General features: G+C 41.6%; 1 protein-coding gene across 2 annotated transcripts in view; it reads right to left on the minus strand.

Annotated features, from left to right (window-relative positions):
- Positions 1 to 7,276: 7,276 nt before the first annotated feature.
- Positions 7,277 to 19,263, minus strand: part of mpped2a (metallophosphoesterase domain containing 2a) — a 73,629-nt gene continuing 61,642 nt past the window's right edge. For both annotated transcript variants that reach the window (XM_006793757.3, XM_035909109.2), the window contains 3 exons: positions 12,036 to 12,151; positions 10,520 to 10,633; positions 7,277 to 9,210 (listed from right to left, as the gene is read on the minus strand). In XM_006793757.3, coding sequence (XP_006793820.1) covers positions 9,092 to 9,210; positions 10,520 to 10,633; positions 12,036 to 12,151 — 349 coding nt within the window. In that variant the 3' untranslated portion in view covers positions 7,277 to 9,091. The remainder of the gene's footprint in view (positions 9,211 to 10,519; positions 10,634 to 12,035; positions 12,152 to 19,263) is intronic.

Below are 19,263 nucleotides of genomic sequence, written 5' to 3' on the forward strand. Positions count from 1 at the left end.
AGGTCCGCAAACTGCATATGCTGTCGCCTATTTGGATGACGTCATCATCCACAGTGCCACCTGAAAGGAGCAAGTGCAGCGGATGGTCCGTGGTCCTGGAGGAGCAAGTGCAGCGGATGGTCCGTGGTCCTGGAGTCCCTGAAGCAGGCAGGGCTTCACGGCCAACCCAAAGAAGTGTGCGGCTGAATGGAGGGAGGTACAGTATTTGCGGTACCACTTGGGAGGTTGCATGTGTGCCCTCAGATGGATAAAAGAGCAGCCATTGCATCCTACCCATGTCCCAAGACCAAAAAAGAGGTGAGACAATTCTTGGGGCTGGTGGGTTACTACCGCTGGTCCGTACCTAGCTTTGCAGAGCTGACAAGCCCTTTGACTAATTTCACCGAAAAGGGTGCCCCAGATCTGGTTCGGTGGACATAACAGTGCCAGGTGGCGTTCGTGCAGGTGAGGAACTCTCTCTGGTGGGAACCTTTGCTCTAAACTTTTCCCTCCCTTTTATTCTGCAGACTGACGCCTTGAACAGAGGGCTGGAGGCAGTTTTGTCCCAGCAGGTAAGTGGGGAGGTTGACCGCCCAATTGTGTACATCAGCAGGAAACTGTGTGAGTGGGAGGCCAGGTGGTATGGTGGAGAAGGAGTGCCTGGCCATCTAGTGGGCGGTCAACTCTCTTCGTTATTACCTCCTGGGCCACCCCTGTTTAAGTTATTTAGATTTTCTCAAGTACCATCAGTAATGTTTCTAAACAACATTAACACTGAATAAGAGCCTAAAGCACAGTAAATTTATTGTATAATTTGCCCCTGTTGGAGGAATATGGGGCTACTCTTATCCAGGCTTAGCTGAAGAAGCAGCAGAGTTCTTCTTCCAAAAAACCTGAAGTGTTTTTTCTTCATTTTCAGGTACAGTTGTTGCAGATCTTTGTTCTGTGCTATGAGGTTTGTCATGTCACTGAAAAGCTCGTCATGCTGCAGCTCAAGTTTCTTACAAAGGTTCTCCAGTTCTTCTAATTTTGGTTGCTTTTCTTTATGCTTTTCTTGGAGTTCTTTGTTTTTCTCCTGCAGTTCTTTATATTTTTCTTCTTGAACTTTCTTTTCCTCGTGCATGTTACTGTTGTTTGTTGTACTTTGTCATGGATGGCGAGTAACTCTTGATGTCTCCTCTGCAGATTGTGAAGCGCACACCGGATGTCTTTATGTATTTTTTCCTGTCTTTGCTTCTACTCTTGCATTTCAATGTTTGTGTATTGAACTTCATTATACAGTCCTTGCAAATGTGTTTTTTTGGTGGGGACTAAGGGGGTAGACTCCAGGGGGTAGGTAATCCTCCCTCAACAAACATTACACTTTGCACAATGTGATCGAGACAAGTACTGTTCTCGTGGCAACCGGCAAACCCAGACTCATTACTAGTGGTAGCGTGCTTTACATCACTGCAAGTGATGCTTTGCACCAACCTCCCACAGGGGTGGCCACTGAAAACACATGCTCAGCACCTGAAGATTTTTCTCAGAGTAATTTCTGGTCATCCATCCTATAGCATGTGTTACAAGTACTGCCATTTCCTATGATGACACGGACACATGCATACACAAGCTCACCAAGTGAAAACAGCTTCATTATTGCTGCTGGCAACAATTTGTCTGTTTACATCTAATTACCTGTTTGGCAAAATCAAAACATTTACCGTCAGATGGGAAAGCTACACTGATGCATTTGACTGTCACGAATTCTGATTGTCCATTTGCAATGTTCTTGATTAGTGAGTAATGGGACAACGGTGGCCAATAACTGTAATTACGGTAATTCACTAAACCCCACACAATTATTCAATGAGGCGCCTACAAAACGGCAGCAAGAAAGGAGAACACAAGCGAGACGGCGAAAATCAAGAAGGAGGTAAATTATATACCATTAGACAAATCTAGCCTTTGTCTCTGCGGCGATGTAAAGAAACTGTGGAGGCGCTAATCATCTCCAGTCAGTCAGCAGATCCACTTGTGATAATCACGCATTGTATCGGGGTCGCGGGGGGTCAATTCTCTTCCAGTTCAATCAGCTCTCAGAGATTCTTTTGAAACTCTGAGTGTGAAGAGAAATAGCTGCACAAATCCAGTCCTGCGGAGGAAATAATTAACTTGGGAAAATAATCACCCAGTGAACTTTCAATTTGATTTAATTCAATCAAGTTTTACACTGGGAACTGGCTAAATTAAAATTGAAGCAGTGCCTGTGTCTGGTTTGCACAAAGCTGTGGGTGACATTTTAAATGCACGCCATTTTTCACTTTTCTCTTAGGAAATGCTAAATTCTGGCTTTTCTGTTCTCTTTTAAACATCACAAAACTCTTTTTTCTCTCTTTTTAATCCCCATTTTCAATTAGCTTCTTCAAATAAACCCCAAATAATGTAAACTGTTATAATAAAACATTTGGTATGAAAGATGTTAAGTAAGACCACGTGGGAAAGATGAGCAAATGGAAAGCATGAGCCTGCATGCCTCTGATTTAGAGAATTATTTCACAGCAACCCCACTCACGCCAAATGAGCTCCAGATTACAATAATACCACCAGCGGGCAATTAAGTCCATATAAACAGTGCATGCAGAGCGCTGGCACCAGGATAAGCCACACACGTTCCCACAGGTTGATGTGGGCGCTCGGAGCCTTCACCCTGTCTTCCTTCGAATCCGTCAGGAGCAGATGAAGGCTAACCTGACAAACATCCAATATTACCAGCAGCTGCCTAGGCAAGGATAATTAATACAGCTGGCAATTTGGCGGAGCTATAAATGTCCTGACGCTGAGACATCAAGGGCTGACTGACACAGAAACTATCATTAACAGAGAGGGCAGGAGGAAGACAAAGAAAGGAAGAGGGAGAAGCAACGATAATCCAGGAAACAGAACAGATCTGTCTGCGACACACTAAGAAAACCAAACGTAATTATCACTGTCAAAGGATAAATCCACTTTAAAGACAATCCTTTGTTCATTTCCTGCATAGTTGATGTTAGCTGAGTGACTGTTTGGAGCACTTCCAAGGCTGATATATGTAAACTCTTCATGCTGAGTAACTTTACCAAGGAAATAAATAAAATAAAATCAGGTAAATTCAGCAGCACAATTTGGTTTTAATAAAAAAAAAAGTCTAAAGTACAGACTCCTAAATGTAATTTTAGCAATAATTCTCTTTACATACGCTGCCTGACTGGCATTTTCTTCATGGTAATGGAGCTAATGAGTGTTGCCTACGTAGGACTGCCAGGAAGAGACACAGAGATGTGGAATGGAAATGAAATTCACAGACTTGCAGAAATGCCAGGCAAACTAACAGCTGGCAATTTAGACGGTCTATTATAGCAAATACCAGTAGTAGAGATGTGGTTGTGTGGCATATGGCTCCAATGCTGGGTGGGTAACAGGTTGAATTGATCTAAACTTAGAGGTGTACAATTGAAATTATTACCAGAATGGGAGGTCTTACCTCCCCAGCCAGAACATGGAGTTTACAGTGGCTCAAATAATTGTTTGATTCCACGCTGAATTTGTAAGTTTGCTCATTTACAAAGTAATAAACAAGTAATAATCTTCATGTTTGTTTCATTTTAATGCAGAAAGACTATCAGCCAAAAACAAAACAAAAACCATATAAGCTGATGACTGACACCATGGAGTGAAAAACTATCAACCACCCAGAATTCAGATTCCCACATATTGTGTGCCTGCCACAGATTACAATCAATCAATCAATTATAGATCTCAACTCATTTTGTGTATAAAGCACACGTCCATAGAACCATTTCATTTCATTCCAGCCTCTCCACCACCATGGGCAAGAACAAAAATGTCAAAGGACAGCAGGGACAAGATTGTTGAGCTGCACACACCAAAAACACCAGCAACAAGCTTAGTGAGAAGGTGACAACTGTTGGTATGATTGAAGAAATATAAATCTGATCATAAATCGCACTCATACAAGATCTTGACTCATGGGGTGAGGATGATCATAACAAAGGTGGTGGAACGACCACAGAACGGCGTAATGGATTGGAATCCTGCAGCGCCTGCACGATCCCCCTGCTCAAGAGGGCACATTTATAAGCCCCTCTTAAGTTTGAATCAACCAAAGAACAACAAACACACAGTCAAGCACGGAGGTGAAAACATTATGCTTTGGGGTTGTTTTTCTGGTAAGGGTACAGGATGACTTCACTGCATTGAGGGGCCAATGGATCTTCAATGGATCTTCATCCCTCAGCCAGAACACTGAAGAGCACAAACATACCACCAAAGTTACAAAAGAGTGGCTAAAAAAGAAGAACATTAAGATCATGAGTCGGACTAATCATTCTTTAGACCTCAAACCTACTGAAAAACTGTTGAAGGAGCTGAAGCTTTAAGTTGCCAAGCAGCCGCCAGTAAACCTAAAGGATTTACAGAGTTTCTGTGAAGATGAGTGGGCCAGAATCCCTCCTGAAATCTGGTGACCAACTACAAGTTTGAGTAACTACTCAGCTATGCTTCGCTTGGCGATCAAATATTTATTTCACTCAATGACATGCAAATCAATTTTTAACTTTTCAAGTGATCAAAAAAACATTTCCCCCACTGTACATTACCACCGACTGTGTTACAAAGTGGTGCATGACAAGCTCATTGCTTTATGTGTGGATGACTTAAAACTGATGTTATAAATATGCAAATGTCCACGTTCAGACATTTACCTTTGTTAGCTAAGCATGTTGTTCATCAAATTAGCATTGACTGTTCAGTGTTTAACATCAGTGTTGGGAAGGTTACTTTTAAAATGTATTCCATTACAGATTACAGAATACATGCCTGAAAATGTATTCTGTAACGTATTCCGTTACGTTACTCAATGAGAGTAATGTATTCTGAATACTTTGGATTACTTAATATATTATCATGCTGTTTACAACTACATGAATGTACTATTGCTGTGATTTATTACTGTTACTGAAGGTCCGCGGCTCCGAACCGTAGTAAAGGGACCTCTGGCTAATACGGTGGGTTCTGTGTCGGGCTCGTAGCTGAAAACTAGCTTTAATTTGTTGTCTGGGTCAACTTTGCTAGCGAGAGACAGAGAGAGGCGTTGAAAGGCTGCTCCAACAGAACTTATTGTTTTCGGAGGAAAACACGAACACGGTGTACAGTCGAGTCTTAATAGCTTACTTACAACTGGGCTCATCAGGCTCTCTTCTTGGCTGCAGTGGTTATTATTATATTTACATGCTTCCAGCTCCCGTTTTTGCTCGATGACAGCTCGTACTTTTCCTTGTTCTCCCTCCCTCGCTCACAGACACATAACGTGTATGGCAGTCCATTCTCCCTGCAGCACGGACTACACTGCCTATGATGCTACATTCTTTAGAGCTATACCTGTAGCATTCTGCCTATTAGCTTAGCACAACAACAACAAAAAGGCCTCTCTCACCCAGGAAACACGCAGAGAGAGAGCGTCACCCTGTAACCATGGCAACCGTAACGCTGCCACCTGGAACAACAGAACGTAGCTGTCAAACAAAACCCAAACAGGCCTGACCCGCCACAATATGAAACAGGGAAGTACCGCAGTGTAATCCATTTATTTCAACAAAGTAACTGTATTCTAAATACCACCTTTTTAAACGGTAACTGTAACGGAATACAGTTACTCATATTTTGTATTTTAAATACGTAACGGCGGTACATGTATTCCGTTACTCCCCAACACTGTTTAACTTTAACACTGGAGTTCCAACATATTAACACAGGTGCAGTTGGCTAGATAACAGGCAACATGTTAAAGCTAATTCAAATTGTACTGCTCTGTAACAATCATATTGCCTTCATATATACGGACACTATATGAGGGTCTGGATCAAAGGACTGAACACTGCAGAACCACAACATGTGCCTACACACGATTTGAATAAAAGTGCTCACATGCATTCACACCCGCTCTAAGAGACCGAACAGCAGAGCCAGAGCAGCCATGTCTCCTCCTGCTCATCTGTGGCCTATGTTAATATGATTAGACTGGATTATGGTAATGTGCTGGGGGATCTGGTGGGTGTGGGGCGATGCCTTGCTGCTCTCGTTTCGGGGAATAGTTAATTGGTTGGGCTGCTTTGATGTTGTGGTGATGAGAGAATGGGGTTGGTGGGAAAGGCTGGCAAAGGCACTCTACAACTCGAGCCCATTTTATTTTTGGCCTATGAGGGATCTGTGCTGGCGAGTGGTAAAAAGGAATGAAACCTGATGAAACCAATGTGCAGATCTGCAGCTGAAACACTGTGAATATTCAGATGAGTGTGGGAGAAACGCAAGCCATATTTGAATTTTCTGTCACTTTACTGTGGCATCTAGAGTCAACTGTTGATCTCTGTTTTTACCAAGCATCATTTGTGATACAACTAAAAAAGTATTTTTTTTTCTTTTTAAATGTATTCTTTTAAAATCTGGCACCTGAAATGTCAGCATATTGATTGAGTGCTGTGGATATTCAAAGCATATAACCGTCAGTAACAGATCTTACCTTTCACTAATAAACCGTAACACTAATCCAATATTTTACCTGTAGTCATGAAGTCATTTTCAAATAGCAAGCTGATGAGTTCAGGGTGCAAACAGATTGATATTTTCGCTTTAGCAGTTTTTTTTAATCTAAACAGTCACAGCAGGAATAAAAATCCGCTTCACTTTATTTACAACTGTGGGGTCAAGACTTCTAAGTGTTTTGTTCTGGCCTCACCACAGAGAGGGCTGGCAGGTGTGCTGCCTGTTGAGGCAAAACACCTGCTGTGAGGTTAGGCTGTACAGATAAGCATACATTTACTTTGTAAATAAGTATTCAAATAAGTATTAGAAAGTAGGCCAAGCCTGCTCGCAGCTGTGTTGACTGGCTGATACAAACCAAGATCGTTTTTCATACAACTTCAGCTTCCTTTTTTTTTTAAAAAAACCCCAAAACTCTTGGTTGGTTTTGCATAAAATGGATTGTTGCCACAGTAAAAGTGGATATACATATGGCACATAACATCAGGGTGCAAGATGCTAGCAGGCAGGGAATACATGGAACGCCATAACTAAGTGCCATAATATACAGAAGCATCTGTGCTGAGTATGGCCTGGAAGTCCCCAGGTCAAAATGGGAGACACCAATGGGGTGGAGAATGGTCGAGCCTGTTGGACTTCCAGATACAGACGGACAAACTGGTGGTGGCTAACCATTTTTGGAATAAAAACAAAGATGGAGTTTCATAAGTAAAAATCTTGCAATTTTATTTGCATATAAAGGCAGCTAAATATATCACAATGAACTGAAAGAGAGAACTAACATTTCCATGAAGAGGGATACAATCAGAGAAAGAGCGAGAGAGGAACAGAGCACGAAAAGAGCATTTACAGCGGCAAAGTTGAGACAACTATTGGCAACTTTTTTTTGTGCTAGCAAGATTGCATTTACACACAGTGCAAAATTAGAAAAAAAAGCAATAAAACACAAATACTATCAAATTTACACTTTAAAGGACAACTTAACCATGTTTAGGCAGGTGTGTTGTTGGGAACAATCAGCACCTGTTGGATTGTGACAAATCTTTCCTCTCTCATCCAAAATAAACATCTACCCTACTGGGAGAATTGATACAAAAATCATTAAAGAAACGTCTCAAGAGATTTTTAACGAGAGAATTAAAGAAACATGGCAAACATACAGGTGCATACAGAAAAAATGCACTTTTTTTGTCAAACACAACTTTTAGTACAGATGTTTTACAACATGAATATATAATATATATATTTTTATACATTACATTTTCCAAATCAGATCAGAAATCCATAACGGGGCAATACAAAGGGAATTTTTCCGGCTGTAACTGGATAGTCTTCTGTCCCTGCGTTGGTTAGGTGTTGTTTTGCGGGGATGATGGGTAATAAATAAGGACTTTTTTTCTCTGAGCTCGCAGAGAAGGGGGGCTCTAGCTGAGAACATTAAAGCTAGTTTAAGGCAGCGTCCCTGTCAGCCAATAAGAAAAAAGAGGAACTGACGAGAGGTTCGAAACAAACAAGAAGAACCCAAATATGAAATATCGTGATGACACATCCATGGTATGCATTGTCTGGCTAACACAAACCAAACGTTAAAAAAAAAAATTATACAAATTCACATAGCATCATTTATCTTACAGATCTGACCATTATTTATCAAGAGCAAGATTGTTTAATCACAAAAATCCCCCTAAAAAGGAGAATACCAGTATCAGCCAGGCTCATAGCTCAGCAGTCCCTCCAAATCTGCACACATTTAGACTTTAAAACATTTTTATATTTTTAATTCAAACATTCCAAATTTCTGCTGTAACAAACAATGTGGTGGTATGGAAGCCTTGAAAGAGAATATTCCGTACATTTAATTTAGTTTTTAAAAAAAAAAAGAAGAAGAAAAAATTCAATTTGAGATCACAGATTTCTTCCCTGTGGCCAAGTAGTGTTTTAAGAGCGTGCAAGTTGAAAGCATTGTTCTCATCTGCCGTTCTGCACTAAGGCAACATCTTTTTGAGGGATTAATTCTTCCTGTGGCTGACAGGAAGCGGAGTGTGAAATGAAGCTGCGCCGACATAATAAACACTCGACCCTACACAGTCAAAATCAGGACAAAAGAAAGTTTCTTCAGGGATTATCTTTGCTTTGTCAAAGCCGTTTCTCATATTGAACAAAGCTGAAAAGCATTCTGGAGGAAAACGGACCCTGATATCTCTGATAACTGTTCTGACTGTGTGCAGATGAACAACAACAATAATAAAAAAAAACAGACCGGGACTGCTGGCACAAGCTTAAAAAAAAAAACAGAAAATTAAAACCTAAATAAAAAGCAATGGTATTCTCCTTTAACACTCCCACACACGCTCCCACCCCCACCCTGTCTTTAAATCTTCTCCGTCTCACAACAGGTTGGAGAAGATTCAAAGCTGCCAAAGAACCACTTATAACTTTATTTTTTTATTTTTTATTTTTTTTAAACTTGACATATTTTTTGAAAAGAAGTTGTTTATCCAGCCCTTGACCCTCCCCGCCCCCCCATCCTCTGATCTCAGGAGCTGGAAGGGTTGGGCAGGTCGAACACGATAGGGGGGTTGGTGGGCTGGAAGCTGACGGTGCAAGTCGACGCGTTGATGAATGTCGTGTAGCCGTCTGTCATGATCCCGTACCCTGGGGAGGCGGGAAGGGGAAAATGAGTGCCAGAAATAGGTAACATTCGATCATGTAACAGAGTTTGTAATACACTGTTTTTACCAAATCACTCCTTTGTTCACTCAATATACCAATTTCACACACTCAGTTTAGCAATTTGTATGCTTGAATTTACTTTGAGTGTTTCCATGAATTCACAAGGTTCATTTTTCAGCTTTATTCTACTTTCTCATCTTGCCACTAATTGCTGTGAACAGTTTGATTTGGGTACAGTTAATATGCAGCGGTTAAACACTTTAGACCACACACATACACACGTGGTCAGAATACACTGCAGGTTCTTTGCATGTTGCATCAAACAGCAAGACGTTAGCAGCAGATCCTTTAAGTCCTATAAGCTGCAAGTGAGACCGGCAGTGGATCAGGCTTGTTCAAGCACATCCCTCCAGCTATGCCTGCTTTTTTGCTGTGTTACTTCCTTGGACCACAGGCAGCTCGTGCTCACTAATGCTGTGGGAATGCACCACACAAGCATCAGTGTTTGGGAGATGAAGTTCTGTGACCCACTGCTCCTGCAACCAAAACCTAGACTGCAGTAAGTGATTGTTTAATATGTCACTGCACTTGGCCTGTGGGGTGGTATGAGTCAATCAACGTTACTTATTGTGTTCTCAGTTAACTGATCATTCACATTGCCAAGGAAGTTATGTGATTAGTTCTGTTTGTTTTTTGGTCAAGCGGAAATCACAGTAGCTCATTTGTGCTTGTTTGTGTAGGTATTTGTCTTCACACAATGAAGGACTTTGGCTATTCAACCAACACAGCTGCATGTGTGCGCAGTTCTCCACAAAACAACAGCACAACAGCCAACTGGCTGCAGGTCTTCACCCTGAAAAGCTTCACCTTGTAGACTATGGTCTGCAAAAAGCACTAATGCACATGTGTTTGTATTGTGTGTTCCCTGGCACCAAAATGGACACACTCAACTTCACCACCAAGAAAATAGACCAACAGAAAAAAATAGTGGTTATTAAATAAGTAAATGATTACTGTCCAAATTATTATTTTTTTCCTGAAATTCATGGACCCTGAATCTGTGCATCCTTAGAAAGGTAAGAAACAGATTCATCTTCCTTTGTCTTGACACATGTTTTAAAATCAACAGAGCACAATTTGTTGATTGTGAGCATGTGCACGTGTGTAAAAGATCCTTATTCTACACTTGCACTTGGCAAAGGCCACCTTCCCATCATGCAATCAGAACGTATTCTCCTCTGAGGTCCCCAGAGTCAAAGAGAGTTAACAGTTTGGGTTTTATTCCCAGTACCTTCGTGTATGCCTCCAAAGGCATGAAGCTTGGGTCGCACCCTTTTCTGGACCGTGTTGAGCAGCTCTACACAGCCAACCCGCTGTAGCTCCTTAGGAACCCAGTCTCGGAAACCTGCAGAAAGATTTCACAGCTGTCAAAATAGTCCTGGTGTTACTGTCTTTGCTTCCATTTGATCAAAACAACTGTGACCTGTAACACATCACCTTAAAATAAGCAGCAGAAAGATGTAAGTTAGCATTAATGACGTGAAACCCAACAAAATGAAAACAAAATGTCACAAGCGTGAATGTAAATGTGGAAACAAACAAAAAACACAATCACCACCAACATACATGTGCGCACACACATATCACTCTGTACTATTAACTGGACGACTCCATATGGCCAACACTAAGCTCTACAGTAAAAATATCTGTGAATATACGTATATCTCCATCTATCATGTTCTGAACATACAATGGGTTTTTATGTTGAGCAGATTCATGCTGACATTAGCAGCCATTTATCACGAGTGCTGAGATAGTCTCCATGCACAAGGTCAAATAAACTTTCCCTTACAGTTTGAATTACTTGAGTCAGCAGTTCAGAGCATTAGGACTACTACAGGTCAAATCGGGAGTGGACCTTTTTCCCCCTAAAACTTTTTCAGCAGATATTAAAATTTCGGTGAATCACTACCAATTCACGCACAGCTTTTATTAACTCAAACTACCATTTGAGGCCCACTTTTGGCACCGTTTGACCACAATAGAGAATTCTTATTTCAGAAGAATTACGTAACAGCAGAAATAAAACAACTGTTCATTTACTGGGTTCATATCTGAATTTCACAGCTTTAAAATGTGTCTGATGAATCCATATTTTTTTCTCCACACTTGTGCAACACCCCTTTTTTCCCATCTCATTGTTTTGGATCTTCCATCTTTGGAGAATCATCCTAAATTTTCATCTTAAGCTGCCCTCTTCCTCCAGTGCTGCTTTCCTATCCTACGGTCTCTCTCCAGTTGTTCGCAGCATCTGTCACACTGCTGTGAAATCGAGTTTCCATGCAATCAAACAGCCACAGTGGCTGCCGCAACAACAGCAGCAGCAGCAACCCTCCGTAGGCGAGAGGAAAGGAAATCACTCAATAAAGCCAGATGGAAAGCACAAGGAGGAAAAACACAAAAAACAACACAAACACATAGCAAAAAACAACAAAAAACAAAAACAGGACCCAAACAACCAGAGGAAAAACTAATACAGCCAGTAGTGAGGGGAAAAAAAATATATTCACTTTGTTTTTCATGAAGTCAAACACAAACATTGAATTATGAAGCATGTCGGAGTGTTCACTTTAGTTACTGTTGGATTTAGATGGAAACAACATTGATTATAATGTAAGACATGCGGAGATCTGCTCAAACACGACCTACTGTCAAGCCACCAGTGACTTCACATACATTTTGAAGAACGAGCCCCAACTTCATTAGAAACTGCAATGCAGTGGCTGTGATTGGTTAATTGGACTCACCGAGTGGAGGTCCGTGGGTCATCAGGATGTCGATGCCCTCAGGGATGAGGTTCCATTTATCCAGCAGAGACTGTCCTCGAGGCAGGTTGAACCCCCATCCGTTAAACCACGGAGTCCTGCAGAGGCAGAGGGGAAGAGATCATATTAACATCACTCGGGAGAGCAACTGCACCATGATTACGCAAAGCAAAGATGATATCAGAAGGCAATAAATACCACAAAATGTATGCACCTCTGTGCAACATTACCAAGTCAGTGTAGCAGATAAATGGCTGTTTAATAAAAGCACATCTCATCTTGTGTCCCGGTTTATTCCACTCACTAATATATTATGTAAATGCTACATTTTAACCAGTTAAAAACCAAACCAAAGATTAGAAAAAGGTAACATAGTAGTAATAACAACTGGCAAAAAGGCTCATACAACGATAATGCAAACTTAAGTGTAAAATGTTTCCAATGTTTTCCGTTTTTCTCCAGGAAGTTGTGCAACACATAACTACAGTTCAATTTGTCCCATTAAGGCCTCAGTCACATAGGCCTATAGACTGGTCGGCGCCCCTAGCAATGACTGGTCGCTAGGCAAAAACTGAAGAGTCCAAAGAGTGAGACCATTTGCCTTCAAAGTAAACGTTTCCCCTTTTGAAATGTGGTGGCTTCAGCAGTGAGACACCAGTTTTGCTTTGAAGGCGATAGCGAGCAACTTCACTTCCCTCAACCCGTCACCAGCCTGTCGGGGAATCCACATTTCTCCCATGCAACTGGTGATTATCAGAGTCTCTGGATGAGCTTTAGGCTCGAGTGACCGGGGCTTTAGCAATCAATTTCACTATGACTGCCAGCAACAGCCAGCCCCCAACTTCAAAAAGTTTACATAATACTCATTTTTCCCCAGCAACCACCAACTGGTTAACCATGTACTGCGTGCCTCATGCAGCAGAAGTGGTATCGAGCTCTTCCTATAAGTGGGTCTTTTTTTTGTTGGCATACTGAGAGCTCACAAAGTTACAGATTTGGCAGCAAACAACTTAAAACAAGTCTAATGTACGTTTGCCTTTTTGTTCATGTGACTTTTTCCTTCTTTACTTTACGCCACCACAAGGAGTCACGGATTAGCTCCTACACTTGGGTGACTGGATGAATATATTGTCTTTCTGGCCATTAGTCCACGGCCTGTTGGTTTTTTTGGGATGATTTTTGTCATTTCATTTAGCTTATTTTATGCTCTGCTTACTTTGGAATTCAAACTGCATCAATCAGTCAGTCGGGGGATTTTGGACTGACAGTGGCTGAATGGAAAATTTTAAAGTTGCTGTGCAAAACTAGTAGAGTCAGAGTCTGTTAGTGGAATTAGTTTGCAATGCCTGATGTTTTTTGAAAAATGTTTTAAAAATATCTGTAAGTAGTGTGACATATTGCAAGAAGGCAGCAATTTCCTCTCATCCTTAATAACTGTAACTATTTTATGGCTGCAGAATCATTTTACATTGAACAAAATCACATTCATCTGTCTTCATCAAAGAAAAAAAAAAAAATCACAACACATTTTTTAGTAATACTGACATTGCTACACCAAAATGAACAAGATAACCAAACCACAATATATTACTGTACAAGTCCAGGTTACCTTCAGTCAAATACACAACATACTTACAACTAACTACTAATTGGGGCGACTGTTTACCCGTGAACATGGGAGTGCTTAGTTTGGAGGACTGGAGAAGCTTTAAATTCAAAGGGTCACAATCGTTGATTCGTTCATGTTAGAAGCCAAAGTAAATGACTGACTGTGCAGGCCTGGTAGGAGGAAGAAAAAAAAGTGAATTTCTAAACAGCAGGGATCCACATCACATGTCAACCCCCACTCCCTCTGCTTCCTTTCTACAGATTGATTGACAGCAGCCGGGCCACCTCCAGCAGCCTGGATGGGAGTCTGCATCTCTGGGGTGACAGGCAGCATCTCAGCCTTCCCCAGCAGACACAAAGAGCCTCGATCTGGCTGAGTGGGAATGAGGAATAGATGGATGGATTGGATGGATGGATGGATGGATGGAGGGGGTAGAAACAGATGAAGAAATAAAGTGAACTGCACAGGGGTTAGATATAGAAGCAGAGCTGTGGAAACCAAAGGGAGAAACAGAAATCGAGGAGAGGCTGGTTGATAAATTGAGCCTTCATTTATCACAATAGTGGTAATAGCTGAAGAAGGCTGACAACACAGGAAAGGAAGACAGATTATCATCACATAATACCTCAGTATATAAGCTGACCTACTGCTAGAAACCCAGAAAGAAAGAAAAAAATCTTTTGATTTTAATTTTAGGGTTTTAGTTCAGTGCAGCAGAGTCACTGATGAAAAGATGACCCCATTCCCAGGTTACTTTGGGACAGACTGCAGAGTTTAGACCAGCTTCCTGTCACTTAGCAGTGGTGCTGGGTATGGCATTTGACCGAGGGGAAATCAGGGCTCCACAAACATCAATAGGCTTTGTTACAGTGAAAGATGGACGCTCCAGCGCAGATCAATACCTACTGTTCCAGAGGAGGGCCAAGAGGGGCTAAACAGAGCTAACACAGACTTGAGATGTGTAAAACATAAGATCACAATCCCCCCGGTTCATTCTAAAACACAACTGAGCAACAAAACTACACTGCTGAAAATAAGAGCCTTAAAAAAAAAATTCTATTAATTCACTGTGGTGAGAGAAACAAGCATTATAATGCAGTCTAAGCTCCAGCTCAACCTGTTTGGAGTATCGAGTGTTCTTATGTGCTTGGGATAAAAAAAGAAAAGCCAGTGGCGGCGGCAGAAGCTTGCTCTTTGATTTGCTCACTCAATCGTTGCCTCGTTCACTCGCTCAGTGGAGAGCTGAGAAATGAGGTTAAAAATGAAATGTGAGGAGCGCGCAGGGGAGTGAAGGCCACAGACTGAACTGATTAATTAGAACTAATCACACAAATCGGAGCTAATGGAAGTCTAATGGATTACTGGGAAGACTCGCCACTTCTCCGATGGAAAGACTGCTGCCGCTGCGGTGTGGACAAACTTAGAAAGCTGGTGAATCAGATCAGAGCTGGCCTGGTCGGCTTGCTGCACACAGAACGCACCAGCAGAGCATTTGTCTGCCTCAGGTTTTGACTAATAGCGACAAGGCCAAACTTTGAAAAATAGCCAGACACATTGGTCCCCTCCCCTCCCCCCTCCAGTAAAATAAATCGTGGTTTCTTGCAGCAGAAATAAATAAACATCTGGACCCTTGATTTTGCTCTGTGTTTCACATGTTTTCTCTCACATAAACACATTCATCTGAGAGATGAAACATAACTCCCGACATGAGCTGTGGATCCAGAGCCAAACTGAAAGGTCCTGACTGAATGCAGTACTGGCTGCTACAGATCGACACCACAATGCCCCCATTGTCGGCTGTCTGCCTATGAAATATACCTTCTATGCAAGTGCATTTGTTAACCTCTGCCAAGATTAATGACATCCCAGTTGCATAAAGGAGAGACTGTTTCCTGCGTGGCTGTGACACAGGTTTTATTATACTGTACTGTTGAGTGTATGTGTGTGTGTGCGTGTGTAGTGGGCAGAGTGCGCATCCAAGAAGCTTCCGAGTAGGATGTGAGCAAACAAAATGTACTGCTACCAGTCTCCTCCCTGACTGCATATATGCAGGCCAATGCATGTGTATGTGTGTGTACATTCTGAGCCCAGTCTTGCCTTGACACTCGCCATCTGGAGAGCGTCACCGTGGCAACAAAGGAGAAGCGTCTGGAGGCAAGCGCAGTGGGAAGTAAAACACAGCCACAGAAATAGAAGCAGAAGTAAGAGAAAAGGAGAAGGAAGTGAGGAAGGATGCGCAAACACCGCAAAGATGGGAGAGAAAGAGGAGGAGGAGTTGTGCAGATAACGTGGAATGAAAAAGTTCACCTGTCAGATGTTGTCAGGCTGCTTTTGTGCAAACTTGGGAAAAGCGAGTGTTTAAGTTCAGCAGGAGGATAATCAAACATCACGCAATCATCAGGAAAGGTGAACCGTCTTTAACTCGAACACCACTGGCTTCAAACACCAACACGCAAAACAAAAAGAAACACTGCATTAAATGCACAAGAAATGGGTAACCATAGTAACAGGAACATTAAACGACCCCCCCAACCCCCAAGGGAATCAAACAGTGCCAATGGGTTAAAAATCTGCAGCCTTAGCTGGCAGTAAGAGGTAAACCAGACAGAAGCCATTTAGCCCTCGTGTGCAGAACGCCAATATTCAATTAGGCCGGTGGACATCATTAGGACGGCAGCACGGAGCCTCTCTGGGCGTGACACCACTCTTAACCCCCTGTACTCCCCCGAGCTGTTCTTTCTGGGTCCTGTGATAAGCTACAGGACCCCCACCCCCTCCCATCACACACACACACACACACACAAAAACACAATGCTTGATTCTTCTCATTACATCTTTTATTCTGACTCCTCCCTTCCTAAATGGATCATTTTAAGCATTTTCTTTCCCACCACATCTCACCGGATCAGCTATTTTTAATGGTAAATGGTCTGTATTTGTATAGCGCTTTACTTGGTCCTAAGGACCCCAAAGCGCTTTACACTATACACAATCATCCACCCATTCACACACTGGTGATGGCAAGCTACAGTGTAGCCACAGCCTCCCTGGGGCGCACTGACAGAGGTAATGGTAAAGGTCCACATTATTCAGTAACGTCATGATGAGCCAACACGTGTTGTTGGTGTTTATGTTAATAGTTTGAAATAAATTGTGATTTTGTGACAATACAGCTGATATCACACTTTCCGTGATTATCACCATTACAAAAAAATATTAATTAACAGATAAGTAATCAGGTTAGTGCTGTAAGCTTATTTGTTAGCGTCCTGTAAACAAGAAACATCATGCACTCAGGGGAGGAGATTAGAGAAACACGACACTAGGGCTGGGCTATATCATACCGTTCACGGTAATACTGGTGTAATTTTGGGCAACGATAGGAAAATGAAATATCGTGATAGAATATGGGTAAAACGCGCATGCGCAGTGCCTATGTTTACATACACACATGGTGGCGACGCAGAATGAGAAGGGCGAAAGCGGATTGTTAAATGAAACAGATGAACCAGAATTGGTTTGTAAAAATGCTGCAACTTCAGTGGTGTGGAACTGGTTTGGCTTTCGTCCATCAGATACACAAACAAAGCACTATTTTTGGTAGAGCATGCTAGCGGGCCGTCGTTATTACCGTGTTGTTTGGAAAATACGGCACACTTAAAATCAATCCTTTGATTTTTCTGAAAGTCGACAGCGCCCCTTATAATCCTGTGTGCCTTATGTATGAATTCTGGTTGTGTTTACTGACCTCAAAACGATTTTATGTACACGGCGCTCGAAAATCTGTCAGATGTTTTAGTACGACTTTGCTAAGCTATGAAGCCGCACCGCTTGATGGATTGTCGGAGCATTACGGCAATCGTAGGCAGGAGCCTCGCGGAGTGATACGTACTGTGCTTCAACATAATATTACCGTATTGTGTGTGTATAACCTCTTTTTAAGTTTTGTGGATATTATACATGGTTATGCTGAGGATATATGCCAATTTCCACTGGAAATGCCTTTTGGTTAAACTGTCAGCAAGGAATTTGCACTGTTACGTTTTTATATAACTTTAATGCACATAAAAAACAGCTGCTTGTTTAAGTGAAAATACATTATTAGTGCAAAAAAAACCCATCAAAGTTGTGGAGTTGTAAAGTATTTTGTCTAGTGTCAATTATATCGTTAGTTATATCGTTATCGCAAATTTTCAAATGTATATCGTGATAAATATTTTTGGTCATATCGCCCTGCTCTACACGACACCCTCTTGTTGATTTCTGTGCCGTGTTTACACATAACCTGGTTTCTAATCTGCTTCCATGACAAAAAATGTACAGACAGCAAGAAGAAGAAAAAAAAAAAAAGACTCGATTGAAGGAGAGAACAAGTCACAGAAAGGGGAGCCAAAAGAAGTCTCAATCGTTCGGTTTTCATATCAGACAAAAACTGTACCTAAAGAACCAATCACTGCTAGTCCATATTTGAATGTGCACCTTCTGTTTTAACCAAAGACATCTACTCAGGTTTTTAATCTTACAACACTTATCTTATAGCAGCATGTTGACTAACTGACACTGTTGCTCAACACCAGCTTCTTTTCTTATGGATGAGCTCTGTTTAGTGCAGTCTAACATATTTTTTGGCCTTCATAATATAGATCACAAAGAATAATGCAGCAAGATGACTGTAAATCCACCCAGTCTAAACTAAGGTCAAACTCTTTCATTATGTTCCTAAATCTCTCTCTCTCTCACACACACACACACACACACACACACACACACCTGCATTTACCCTGTGCAAAGAGACTGTTTACCAAACACAGTACAGACTCACAGCCACTTCTTGTCATATCTCACTCGACATACATCTGAGTCGGCGCTACAGACCTAACAACAAACATGATGAAGCTTGAAACATTAGGCAAACACTGACACTACTGTATCACTACACCTCGTTTATTCTTCGAGCTCAAAGACCGAACAAAGACTGGCTCCTCACACGCTGCATCAGGCCTTAAAAGGCTTTGGTGCACCTGTTTTAAGTTCATACCAAGTGTTCATTTGTAATCTAAGGACAACAAATGATGATAAGCACTCATTTTTATATATTTCCTGTGTACAAGACAAGCCAACACACCAATGGATTTATCAACGAAAAGGGCAGCCAGCCGCCATAAACAGCATTAAAAACTGGTCACTTTGAGATCGCAAAAATTCTAACCTGATTCTACGTTTCTTTACCTAATTATAAGGAAATCTGGCCAGTATGTATTGCTAGGTAGACCGATCAATGGCTGCCATCTCATATACATGAGGATCCATGGACATAAAGAGACTTCTGATGTCAGGAGCAAAGGACATGCTTTGACAATCATTTGTGAAAGCAGAGAAGTAGGAAACTGACCAGCATGCAATGCAGCTGCAAACAAAATCAAGTTTAAGGGGCTCAGATTAAGTTATTGCCTGTTATCACACTCTTTCTGAGCCACACTGCCAAAATCACAGGTGAAAATACTGCAAACTCTCAATGTATCGAACAGTATTGTCTCCTTTTCTAAAATCAGGTCAGTGTGTGACTGTACCCATGTTACCCAGTAACCAAGAGTGTGTTTC

This window comes from Neolamprologus brichardi, chromosome 1 (assembly GCF_056152115.1).
Source record: "Neolamprologus brichardi isolate AB-2024 chromosome 1, ASM5615211v1, whole genome shotgun sequence".
Taxonomy (NCBI): Eukaryota; Metazoa; Chordata; class Actinopteri; order Cichliformes; family Cichlidae; genus Neolamprologus; species Neolamprologus brichardi.